This window comes from Trachinotus anak, unplaced genomic scaffold, assembly GCF_046630095.1.
Source record: "Trachinotus anak isolate AG129_WGS33_773 ecotype Australia unplaced genomic scaffold, CSIRO_AGI_Tana_v1 ptg000018l, whole genome shotgun sequence".
Classification (NCBI taxonomy): Eukaryota; Metazoa; Chordata; class Actinopteri; order Carangiformes; family Carangidae; genus Trachinotus; species Trachinotus anak.
This window is the reverse complement of record NW_027273869.1, coordinates 1,552,504-1,565,037: the sequence shown is the minus strand read 5'-3', so window position 1 is coordinate 1,565,037 and position 12,534 is coordinate 1,552,504. Positions and strand designations below refer to the sequence as shown.

Here is a 12,534-nt window from a genome sequence, read left to right as displayed (position 1 = left end):
GTAAGATTGACGAAATGAAAGATGTCTGTTTGTGACTAAGCCAGCCGTGTCGAACACTGCTTCCAGAAACACTGCGTGTATTTTTGCATCACTGCGATGCTGCTCTAAAATCACAGCAGACGGAACTGTCTTAAATTACTCTAGTACCAACATGCAGTGTTAGTAAATGGAAAGTTTAAAGTGGTCTAACGATGTTTTCAATCTCCAGTGGTATCATTAGAAAATCCCCAGCAGTTGCTCAGTCATGGTCCCATCACCCCCCCCCCCCCCCCCCCCGTGAGCCGGTCAGCCTGAAGCCACCTAAAGGTGCGTGTAATGGTTGAGAGAATAAAGCAAGACAGTTAGGAAAGGGCAGCTCTTACCTGCGAGTCCGACATTCCCCATCACCCTGCAAGTATTTATGAGGAGGATAAACAAACAAACGTCCCGGGAAAAACAAGCGTTCCCCATGCTGACAGACGGTGGAGGATCCAGCAGGGCTTTCCTGGGGGTCTGGACTGTGTGTGTGTGTGTGTGTGTGTGTGTGTCTGATACGAGAGGAGGAGGACCGCTTCTGGTGGACTGGCAGCGGGAGGGAGAGAGAGAGAGAGAGAGAGAGAGCTGGAGAGACAGGGGAGGCAATCCCAGCCCTCTGATTGGCTTGTTTGTGCCAATACAGAGAGAGAGAGAGAGAGAGAGAGAGAGAGAGAGAGATGCAGCATACTTAGCTACACGATATGTGACCAAGGGACACATAATGAAAAACATCAGTGACATAGTCTATTATACACATGGACATATTCACTCTATTTTACGCAATGGGGGGGGGGGGGGTGTATAATGAAAAAAATAAATAAATAAATAAAGTGAAATAAAACAGTGTATAATTCCTATCATAAAGAACCTAAGATTTATAGTTGTAGTTCCCAACCTGAGGTCAGGACCCCCGATGTGTCCCCAGATAAATCAGAGGGGTCACCAGAGATAAGAAGACAAAATTAAATTGGCCTTGTTTTCTTGCATCATACTGTACAGCATACTCCTTGTGGTGCAGGTCTATTGCTGAAGCACCATCCTAAATAATGAAAGCAATTAAATGATCATACAGTGTCTGACATGACAAACCTGGGGCGGGGCAGCACCCCAGGACAGGAACACTGGTTCGTTTCTGGGGGTTGGGGAGTTATGGGTCTGGGGAATGTTTAAAAGCACACTCAATAGGGCCACATGTCACTTGCAGGATAATCCAGCTATGTCAGGGGCCACCAACCACCCATTCATTTCAAAGATTAAATAAAAAATACTGTGGTGATTCTCATGGTTTAAGAGCTAACAGCTAAATAACCACCAAGTTTCTCGTTGCTGCCCCTCTGAGCCGAACCAAGCAGCCAGCGAGGTTCAGGGACCGCAGTTCAGTCAAGTATCAGTGAGCTCTGATTTCATTGAAATTATATCTGAAAACAACAAATAGTCATTTCTCTGAGCGGTAAAGGCTGTAACAGCGAGGTGACTGATGTATTAGGCCTGTAGCCTACAGCTGGTTTTTATATTCCTTTGTAAAGCACTTTGTAACTTTGTTAAGAAACGTGCTATATAAATAAAGTTTTCATTACTACTTTCACTATAATAGCTATGTCTACGGCATTTTAATGCGTTTTACCGGCCACAACAATCCAACACACTTCGGGGCGGGAAACGAACAAACACCTCCTCGGACTGAAGGAAGACTCAGTTCACGAGTGGGAGGCTGTGCTCCGCCTGAAGTGAAAGGAGAGTCCGCCATCTGCTGGAGAAGCTGCGTCAACATTTACGGCTGACTTTGGCCCCACCCACTTTCATGCGTTCACATTTCTATCCAATCACAGAGAGAAGATACGGCGATGCCTTTAAGAGCAACACATCTGTGAGCGTTGACAAATGTCATCTTAGTGGATTTCCTCTCCTGGTGCCACACATCTACCATATTACTACCCCCTGACCTTACAACATGCCTAACGTTATATTCAGTGGCGGGAAAGGCTGTTTGCTGTAGAACGACAGTAGTGAACATACACAGAGACTACTGCCGCCTTCATTCTTTTGCGTGTCTCTTAACGTCTGTGATAACACGTGTAGGCCATAACACACCTGAAATTATTTTCAGCTCAAATCTCGTTTTGCCGTTACTGAAGGAGTTTTTCCACATAAACATAACGATGCAGGTGTTAATAAATTCCAGTCAATAAATAAAGAGACGCAGACAGGTGATGACGGACTGTCGGATAAGTCCTCAAACACAGCACGAGATTTCTCCGACTGTCATGGCGTCTCCCATGAAGGGGGTTTGGTTCTGGAGAAAGTAGTCGCTGTAATTTTGCATTTTCTCCGTTGAGCAGAGCAGCTAATCCCGACTCAAGAGGCTCCTGGGAGCGGGTACTCACCATGGGGACTGTCCATGCTAAGGTAAACCTCGTTTGTTCCCGACAGCCGGCCTGTGTGTGGCTGTTTGATCTTGACCTCCCTGCCTGTCGTGAGTGCTGAAAGCTGCAGGGTCTCCAGCATCTGTCCTCGGTGTGCTGGGACACTCAGCCGCCGGTGACTGAGTGAACCGAGGGAAAACATGAGAGATGGAGAAACGATATAACTTTGTCTCCATGTAATTATGATTGTCTATTATGCTGCCAGTCAAATTTACTTATCAGCACTATATATTTGACAGATATCTCGTTATAGCGCAGTTATTATGTTCATATTTCAGGAGACTTTCTTCGGGGGCTTTCCGGTATTATTTACAGAGAAGAAAATGACGAAAACACGTTTTATTGGAAAGAAGAAAAAAAAACTGATGATGTCACTTTTGTGGAATAGTCTTAGAGTTATATACCTCTATCCTCACAGTACAGTAACCAGAAGTCCCAGAAGATATCTGACCTCAAATCAGTGTTTTTACTCGTTTTCTATACTTGAACTGTGACTGAACACCATGTACTGTGACTGGTTGGCGGACATCAGATACTTGCTCTCTAAAAGCCCCACCCATTGACTTTACTGCCCTTTCTTTTCCCTGACAGCTTTAAAGGAGCCATACACAGTTTGTTGTCATGTCTTTGAATTGACAGTTAGACTTTATTATAAGGTGTTATAACGCCTTCGCCTGACCTTGTTACACAAACAGATACAAAAGCAGACGTCCTGAGCTGCACAGACGAGCGGACTTGACTCACCTCCTCTGTGGACACAGTGGCAGAGTGGGATTTATTACAGGGCTGTGGTGCTTCTGTGCATTAGATAGAACAGGCTGTGTACTTTACATAAGTGTCCTTATGACTGATGCAGAGTCTGGACCCTGTCCCGATGCATGGCCGGGACCTGGGCGTCAACCCTGATGACTTGGTGGAGACTCCAGAACTGGAACATGAGGCCAAGCAGGAGATCCTTGAAAACAAAGATGTGAGTATCATCACAGCAGCTCTTCTACAAAATCTTTTTACACAGATGTAAATTCAATGATTTAAAGTTTAAGATTACGTTTTGTTTTTTTTCAGGTGACACATTGTACAAACTTGAATTTATGTATGATTTGTTAAGGTGAAATGTTTCTCTGCGTTCTCTTACTGTAGCTGCACCGCACTTACATTTATCCTTCCTCGTTCTTGAATTAGTGTTTGATGTCTCTTTAAACTGATGTCTCCACTTTGTTTTAGAATCTGTTGTAGCAGTTTGAATGTATTTATCCTGCCAGTGTTCTGCAGAAATGTTGACTTAAAATGCAGTAGAGGTACATCAGCGCAGTTGAACAATGTTATAGACATTTCAACACAACGGTGCAATGTAGCAGAGCAGAACTGGAAACTTGTTTTTGCTGAAAAGAGGGAAAATCTCTCATTTGGACAGCCAGCGGACACCTGAGGAGGAAAACCAGCTAAAGACATTTTAAATGTGTTGTCATCTGTACATGATGGTGATATGAATCTAATCCAAGTAACATATCTTTGAAGGTGGTTGTCCAACATGTCAACATCCAAGGACTTGGAAGGACTAAAGAGGATCTGCTCGGCTATGAAATCTCTGACGTCTTCCACGCCAAGAACCTCATTGATGTATGAGTTTATGTCCTTCACTGAAAATGATTTCACAACACTGTATGAGAACTGTTGCTCAGGTCTTATGTTTGTAGACACATCGTGGTTGGACGCACTGTGATATTTTTGAGCTGTAAACAATAGTCATCAGCTTTAAAGAGCTTTTTAAGCTAATAGTACAGATTGATTTGTCATGTCTGGAGGAAGCTGATGGATACTCAGTGTTTCTGTCTGGGTTACAGGTGATGAAAAAAGCTCACATTGCCAGACAGAAGCTGCTCCGCCTGGGAATCTTCAACGAGGTGGAGGTCCTTATCGACACGTCTGAGGGTAACTGAGTCACTGAGCGTTTGAGTTCACCTGTCAGTGGTTATGATCGGCAGTTTGGCTGGGGATTTGTTCAGTATGTGATGGCAGCTGTGATCACGTGGATGTGAAGGTAGAAACCTTCCTCACCCTGATTGGTTCTCTCTCCTCAGGTGCGGACGCTCTGCCCAACGGTCTAGATGTAACTTTTGAGGTGACAGAGATCAAGAGGCTGACAGGAAGCTACAACACCATGGTTGGCAACAATGAAGGAAGCATGGTGAGATAAGCAGCCTGCACATAAAAGTCATGTCACTCAAATCATCTGGACAAGAACTAAGAAAATCTCCCCCAGTATTCATGCTGGGATTCTGCTCTCACACTCCCTGAACACACACAACATTTTATACCCAGCAGGTGTGTGTTAAATTCTAAACTGACAGGAGGTCTTACCATTGAGCACCATTTAGATTGTTGTGGTGTTGTGCATCGCAGCTCACTGGTGTGGGTCACTGGCAGAGCTGTAGGTCTCTGGTCAAATTAATATTTGACCAGAGAAATATTTCTGTTAAACATCCATGCTCAAGTCCCTCAATTCCAACAGATATTTGGAGAATGTATAAATACAGCAGTATTTAGTCATCATCATCATCATCATCATCATCACAGCCACTCGTTGATAACAGTAGACAGCCTAAATGACCACAGACCTGCTGTCAGTGTGTGTAACTCTGCCCTGTTTTCCAGGTGCTGGGTCTGAAACTGCCCAACATGTTGGGTCGAGCTGAGAAACTCACCTTCCAGTTCTCCTACGGGACAAAGGAGACATCCTACGGCCTGTCCTTCTTCAAGCCCCAGCCCGGACAATTTGAACGCAAGTATGGATCTTTATTTGGCTGAGAAGAAATGTTTTTTTCTGCTCACTTTTCAGGGCCATGATTTGCCTGTAGCACGTAGGCAGGTCATTTCAGTACGATGTTAAACTCAGTTACAGAGACGGAGTTAGAGTTACAGTAAATGAAGTTTCATGTTAAAACAGTTTAGAGCAGGGACTCCTGTAATTAATCTGTTGTTGGTCGTTTTCCAGCAGCACAGATGTCATTTAGACAGAGTTGTTCTCAGAGCTGGTGTCCTCTGTTTCAGCCTCAGCCTCAACATGTACAAAGTCACTGGGCAGTTTCCATGGAGCTCCTTAAAGGAGACTGACAGAGGCCTGTCTGCAGAACTAAATGTAAGAGCCTGCATGTGTGTGTGTGTGTGTGTGTGTGTGTGTCTGTGTGTGTGTGTGGCCATGTGTGTATACCATTTGTGTTGCCTTTAGAAAGCACACACCAGTGTCTTCAGAAACATTTGTGCTGGGCTGATTGATCAGCGCTGACACACAGGACGCACGACTGACTGACAGTGATGTGCAGACAGAGTGGGAGTGTTACAGTGTGAACATCGTTCAGTCAGAGTGGGCCCACCCAACTGGACCGAGGAACACATTCACAGCACACACACAGCACTTAACAGCAGTCAGGACCAATGTTCCCGCACCAGGTCTGCACCTTCCTGTCTCTGATGTCCCTACAGTTTCCTCTGGGGGTGACCAACCACACGCTGAAGTGGGAGGGTGTATGGAGGGAGCTGGGCTGCCTGGCACGCAGCGCGTCCTTCGCCGTGCGGGAGGAGAGTGGACACTCGCTGAAGTCTGCGCTCTCGGTACGGCCGACACTTTTCCTAGCCGACTTTTTGTTGTGTCATTTCATCTCTGTCCTTTTTCAGATTGCCTTTGATGTAAATAATTTTCAGGAAACGTTTCTGAGGTGTCATCAAACCATTTTCTCCTGTTGCTTTGTTTGCAGCACACTGTGTCAATCGATTCAAGGAATTCTGCCATTTTCCCCAGCAGAGGGGCCTTACTCCGGGTCAACCAGGTAAACTGTCACATCTGTATATACACATCAACCCCTGTTCTGTCTCCACACAGGCAGCAGTTATCTCTGATGTCTAGGTCCCTCAGACAGAGTTCACATGGTTCAGATGTGATATTATTTTGTGTGGCAGCTGAATTAAAAATGGATGATGAGGCAGTTTGGATGATTTCCTGTGTGGTTCACCCCCTCATAACATGAACAGGTACAGACAGTTTGTGTTGATGGGATCATAGCAGCAGGGACACCATCTGACCTTCTGACCTTTCATACACACTACTGAGTACTGCGTTATTACTGCATTATTACTACATAATTACTGCATTATTACTACATTATCAAGGCATTAATACTAAATAATTACTGCATTATTACTACATTATCACAGCATTATTACTACATAATTACTACATACTTACCACATTATTACTACATTATTACGACATTACTACATAATTACTGCATTATAACTGCATTATTACTACATTACATCAGTGCCCATTACTACGTAAGTACTTCATTATTACAGCAGTACTGGATGCTTACTACTACTTTATTACTTTAGTACCCAGTACTCATGGGTCTTAATTTTTATCTTAACTACACACTTGTAAAGCATTGTGACTGTGTCTTCCAGGTCATGACTCTATTGTACTGACAAAATCTGTCCAAGGACAGAAACACACACACACACACACACACACACACACACACACACACACCTGTCAGAGTCCTCAGAACCACCTGTGTGGTCGTTCCATATTTTGCCTTGGTGACACACACAGACTCACAAGGTGAGACATAAAGCAGCGACACTGTTGTGTGTGTAACATGGTGACATGTGTGTCACCTTGTTTTGAAGAAAGGTTGAGTTTCAGAGCTGAGTGGAAGAAGAGACTGGCAGGTTCAGCTGCTCCCACAGGCTGACTGTCAAACAACGGCTGAACAGAGCCGTGACACTGAGGTGTGTGTTTGTGCTGCAGGAGCTGGCCGGGTACACAGGAGGAGACGCCAGCTTCCTGAAGGAGGATTTTGAGCTGCAGCTCAACAGACGGCTCTTCTGGGACTCGGTAAGACTCAGATCATTTACTTCTCTGAGCTGCAGCCCAGACTTCAATTAGCTGTTCTGATGTGTTGTTTGTGTTCAGTTGTGTCCAGTGTGTGAACATGTCCTGTGGTAGTGCACTTAAATACCCACCAGAGGGCAGCAGAGCAGAGCGAGACAGAACGTGTGTGTTTGTGTAGTCCTGTCTGAATTCAGTTATTCTGTGTGAGGTTTCGTGTGTGTAAGATTTTGTATCCTCTCAGGTGTTGTCTGCTTCACTGTGGGGTGGGGTGCTTTATCCCATCGGAGGACAAGTGTCCTGCATCGCTGACAGGTACGTCTGATCTACCTGTCAGAGCTGTCACCTGCAATAATGTTAATTCATTCCACAACATCCATTTAAAAGAAGAAAAATAATATGAAATCAGTGATGAAATCTCTGATCGTTCCTCACCATGTTGTCCTTCGTTCTGAACTGTTAATCAGTTTGTAGTTAGCCTCTCTGTTTGCTGACAGTAGATCTTTGATGTTGAGATGATGGTTCAGTGATCCTCACGTGTTCGGTCCAGGTTCTACCTCGGAGGTCCCACCAGTGTACGAGGATTTGGGATGTACAGTATCGGGCCTCAGAGTGAAGGTAAAAACCAGCCTCAAAAAACCTGCACTAGCACATGTTCTGTACAGGGACTGATAAATGATGCACTGAGATGTGTCCTGCTGCTCTGTGTGTCCAGGTGATTACCTGGGTGGAGAGGCATACTGGGCGGGTGGCCTGCACCTCTACACCCCTCTGCCCTTCAGACCAGGCAGGGGCGGTTTCGGAGACCTTTTCAGGACACATTTCTTCCTCAATGCTGGGAACCTCTGTAACCTCAACTATGGTGGGTTCACTCAGAATATCACTGTACCACACCTGCTGCACTGCAAGAGTGAAATAGTAACAGTGTCCCGCTGCAGGTGAGGGTCCCCGGGCACACCTGCAGAAGCTGGCTGAGTGTATCCGCTGGTCCTACGGAGCGGGCATCGTGCTGCGGCTTGGAAACATCGCCAGACTGGAGCTCAACTACTGCGTGCCCATGGGAGTGCAGAGTGGAGACAGGTAGTGTACTGTGGAGGAGAACTACACACCGACACCATGTCAGCAGCGTGGCTCTGTGGGTGGTGTGTGTCTTGTCAGAGGCCACCACTGAAACATCTCACCAGCTGCTGCATGTGGTTCACACAGAGGGATTTAAACAACAAGGGATCAGATACACACAGACTTTATACTGAACATCTGTGCTACACATGACTGGAGCACTGACACAACAACACCAAACATACAATAACCTACAATGTAGATGAATATAACACATGATGTGACCTTCACTGAAACACAGTTGGTGAATGTAGGAAGCTAAAGTTTGGACAGAAGTCAGGGGGAGTTTCATCAGAGAAAAGCTCGGTGCTGTTTGTGTGTCTGTGGAACAGCTGATTAACCTGGTGGTGTCTGCAACTGCTGCCTCTGGGCTCTCTCAATCAAAACTATAACAAAACACAGCATTGGGTGGTGTCATGAAGCTGTGTGGGATCATGGGAGTTGTAGTCTTCTTCTGGTCTAGATCCTTCAGTGTCAGTGGTTCAGGAGGTTTTGACCTGGAGCTGAATTCTCCAGTCTCTCCACAACAAACAGAGCAGCTGATTAGAACCAGTAAAAACACTGAATCAAACAGTTTCATATTTAAAGTCAGTGATTGGTGGAGCATTACCACGATAAGAGTCACAGATTTCTCTGGAGACATCAGTGATGATGTAAGAACAAAGCTCAACCACATGTAGAACAGAGGTCTGGTTGTTTTAATGAGGAACAGGTGCAGGTGAGAACTTAAAAGACGAGTTCCATATTTTGTTACTAAATAACGACGGTGAATACAGATCTGTCGTCCTGATGCTCAGTGATTTCACTGAGATCAAACACCAGTTTAACATATATACATCTTAGAAAAAGGAAAGAAATCGACAGATTATAAAGATGAAGTCAGAGCAGTGGAGCACAGGTTTTCTAAAGAGTCTGTTTGGAGGAGGTGAGGAGGGGCGATCAGAGGGAGGGAAAATATTCTCATTCTTCTGTGTAAAGTGTGATGAGGATATGAGGATCAGTCGACATCATTAGATGTATACTTTAGGTTAGTTAGGAAATCAGGACACAGCTCAAACAAGCCACCAATACAGAATTAAACAGGTATGACACAAGAAGAAAGCTGGAGGGTTGAAAAATAAGAAAATGAGCAGGAACACCTGCACCTGGCTGCATGCAAAAAACACTGGTTCACTTCTTCATGGGGTAAATCACCATGGTAACAGATGCTGAACTAAACTGCTCCGGATCAGATCAAAACCTGTCAAACTCCTGACCAATCAGACCACTGGAAAAACTGCAACTCATGACTGCAGCTCAGAACAACATGAGGAGACTCTGAGACCAGACCTGAAATAAAAAGTAAACCTCTGATGTCTTTGATCAGATCAATGATCCACACACTGATCAATATTTCATCATTTCATTCTCACTGACCTCATCGCACATCAGCTCCTTCTCTCCACAAACAGTCTGACATCACTTTAACTGTTTGATCTTCATCATGATGATTCATCTTCTTATTTACACTTTATCCTCAGTCTGACTTTAACCATTAAATTATGTCTGGTGTTTTATTCTAGTCATGTGATCGTATTGTTTACATTTTCTCTTTATGACGTCATTATAACTGAATTTACTGACAGGAATCAGTGTTTCTGCTCAGATCATACTGACACTTTACTCATGGTTCTGATGATGTTCATAATTGAACTCTTCCTCTGTCACACGAACGTGCTCGTACCTGGACAGGTAGACCAGAGTTAAACTGAACCAGGTGATCAGGACTGCTGATGTTAGGTTCAGTTAAACCAGGTAATGAAAAGCTAACCTGGGTATGATGAACCTGGTCCATCTACACCCAGCTGCATTAGAGATCATCTGAACTCCCAGAAGTCCGTGCAGCAGCTCACCTGACTCACACCTGTCGATGAGCCCTAACCTGTCTTCCTCCCTCCTCAGGATATGTGACGGTGTCCAGTTTGGAGCAGGGATCCGCTTCCTGTAGCCTCACCAGTCCACTGAGCGGAGCTCTGCTGTGAGCAGGGAGGACGTCGTGTTGTTGACACCTGTAACGTGTTGTAGAATTTGTAACACTAGCATGGGAAATGTGCCTGAACCCCCCCACACCCAATCCTCCTGATCTGCTTTCCTCTGAAGGACATCTTGCCAGTGCTGGGTCACAAAACTAGTCAAGCTTTTTACACACTGAGAGTTTTCACTCGTGGGAGTGGACAGGAACCAGACTAAAGGTTTCTGCAGCATGTCTTTAGTTCTTCTCTCGGTTTATGGGTTTGTTTTTGATTGAAGCTCATCCTCTTTCTTTGGTCTTTGCATTGGCACTTTGTCTGTGGAGAAGTCGGCAGCAGGGATGTCACCCTCTGTGTTTCTGTGGTGACACAAAGTCAATTATTCACCTGAATGTTAGACGTCAGGCACGTTCCCTGCTCGACCTCCAGACTGGAGCAGGACGTGCTTCTGAGTGTGTTTGTGTGTAATGTAACATTAAACACTGCTGTGACCTGGTGAGTCTGTGCTGTGTGTGACTGAGTGCAGAGACCAGCACCTTTTTGATCCAAGCAGCAGTGAGGGAGAGAAACGTTGTTGTCTGAAGAATGATGGGTTCATGTCCCCCTCCTCCCTTATTTTTGATGTTGTTGAAGCTCTTCACAAATAAATCACAGTTGCTCCCTTGGTTTCTCTTGTGGTTTCATTCAACAGTCACATGGGAGAAATGACCAAACACAAGCATCGCATCTTTACTATCTGAGATGTGTAGTTAGTGCTTCATGTCTCTTCTTTGTTGAGCTCACAGCTCAGACTCTGACCTGTGGAGTGGCAGCAGGTTTGGCTCCTTCACGAGGGCCGACCTTGATCAGCTGTATGACATTTTGGACAACATCCATTTTATCTGTTATAAAAGTTAAGAAGTCTTAACTTTGGAGCAGTGTTGCAACATCATAATCTGTTTTATACACAGTCCAATTACCCTGTGGAGCAAAGAATAATTACTGGCCAGGAAGTTTTCAGGTCTCCAGGGTGTAATCTCACCTGTATCTGACACACCTGCAGTTCTGAGGCAGAGTGCACTCTCCCCTCCAGGAGACGTGAACGTGTGTCCCTGCCCTGCCTCCCCACAGTGTGAACCTTTGCTCCACAGGAGCCTGTGTGAGGCAGTTGAGTGTGGATGGTGCTGGACGTGTGTTTGATCAGAGGGCGCTCTGTGTGGGAGTCCAGGCAGGTGTACAGCAGGTGAACGCTGCTGAGCCAAAAAGCCACATCTGTGCCTGTTTACTAAGAGTGGAAGAAAACTGTCCTCACTTTACCTGAACCCAGGTCAGTTTAAATGTGTAGAACTGCAAAATGAAGAGTGGCACAAACAGAGCCAGCACACTGAGTACTGTGTGGTTAGATGTTGATTTATGCACCAGAATCGCAATCAAGTGACAACATTGTCCTCTGACTACACACAGCCAGAGGTTAGAGGTCAGGCCTGAGCTACTGTAACACCTGCTCTCATTTATGAAAAAGAAGAACTGTTACCAATGATTCACTCACAGAAATCAAGTCGTCTGTTCACATTGTTCATTTTCATACATGAAGACATGAGGGAAAAAATTAAACTGCAAGCTGTCACCTCCAGACTCCCTTATGATTTATACATTAGGGAGGTAAGGGTAGTTAGGAAATCATAAATACAAAGTCCAAACAGTACAATAGGGGCAGATCATGATAATTATAGTGTTAAGTTACACACTTTAAATAATAATAATAATAATAAAGTAAAAAAAGTCTGGAAAAAAAACAAAACTTTTTCTAATAAAGAAAAAGGAAAACGATGTGATCAGTGTGACCAGGCCATATGATTCCTATGAGGCTCAGTCATTTGTTTACTGTTAGCAGAGAACAGCTACCACTGCAGGTAACATTAACATTATAACTACTGGTTATATAGTAAATAAAGTTGTCTTGACACCTTGTTGCTGTAAATGAAATATAAATATTCTTGTATTTTTTTAAAGGTTTAAATGTATTTTTGACTAATGTAATATTGAATTTCCATATGTGAAATACTGAAACACTGAAAAGAAACAGCCAATAAAGCTGTTG

General features: G+C 44.6%; 2 protein-coding genes across 6 annotated transcripts in view; one reads left to right on the top strand and one right to left on the bottom strand.

Moving 5' to 3' along the window:
- Positions 1 to 2,043, bottom strand: part of scube1 (signal peptide, CUB domain, EGF-like 1) — a 117,394-nt gene extending 115,351 nt beyond the window's left edge. Inside the window, exon 1 of one of the 5 annotated variants that reach the window (XM_071502873.1) lies at positions 1,640 to 2,043. Coding sequence is in view for 4 of the 5 variants with exons in the window: in XM_071502870.1 (XP_071358971.1) it covers positions 363 to 450 (88 nt within the window). In the remaining variant the exon portion in view is untranslated. Of the gene's footprint in view, positions 1 to 362; positions 645 to 1,639 lie in introns of those variants that run through there. The other 4 variants (XM_071502870.1, XM_071502869.1, XM_071502872.1 and 1 more) reach the window with 4 other exon arrangements.
- A 202-nt stretch (positions 2,044 to 2,245) lies between these two features.
- On the top strand, positions 2,246 to 11,120 carry samm50l (sorting and assembly machinery component 50 homolog, like). Its single transcript, XM_071502876.1, has 15 exons — positions 2,246 to 2,421; positions 3,295 to 3,408; positions 3,957 to 4,058; positions 4,283 to 4,370; positions 4,520 to 4,626; positions 5,094 to 5,224; positions 5,490 to 5,577; positions 5,922 to 6,050; positions 6,194 to 6,265; positions 7,246 to 7,332; positions 7,571 to 7,641; positions 7,877 to 7,944; positions 8,042 to 8,188; positions 8,265 to 8,406; positions 10,387 to 11,120. Exons 1-15 carry the CDS (start codon positions 2,401 to 2,403, stop codon positions 10,430 to 10,432), a joined length of 1,413 nt encoding a protein of 470 aa, XP_071358977.1. The 5' UTR covers positions 2,246 to 2,400; the 3' UTR covers positions 10,433 to 11,120.
- Positions 11,121 to 12,534: the final 1,414 nt, after the last annotated feature.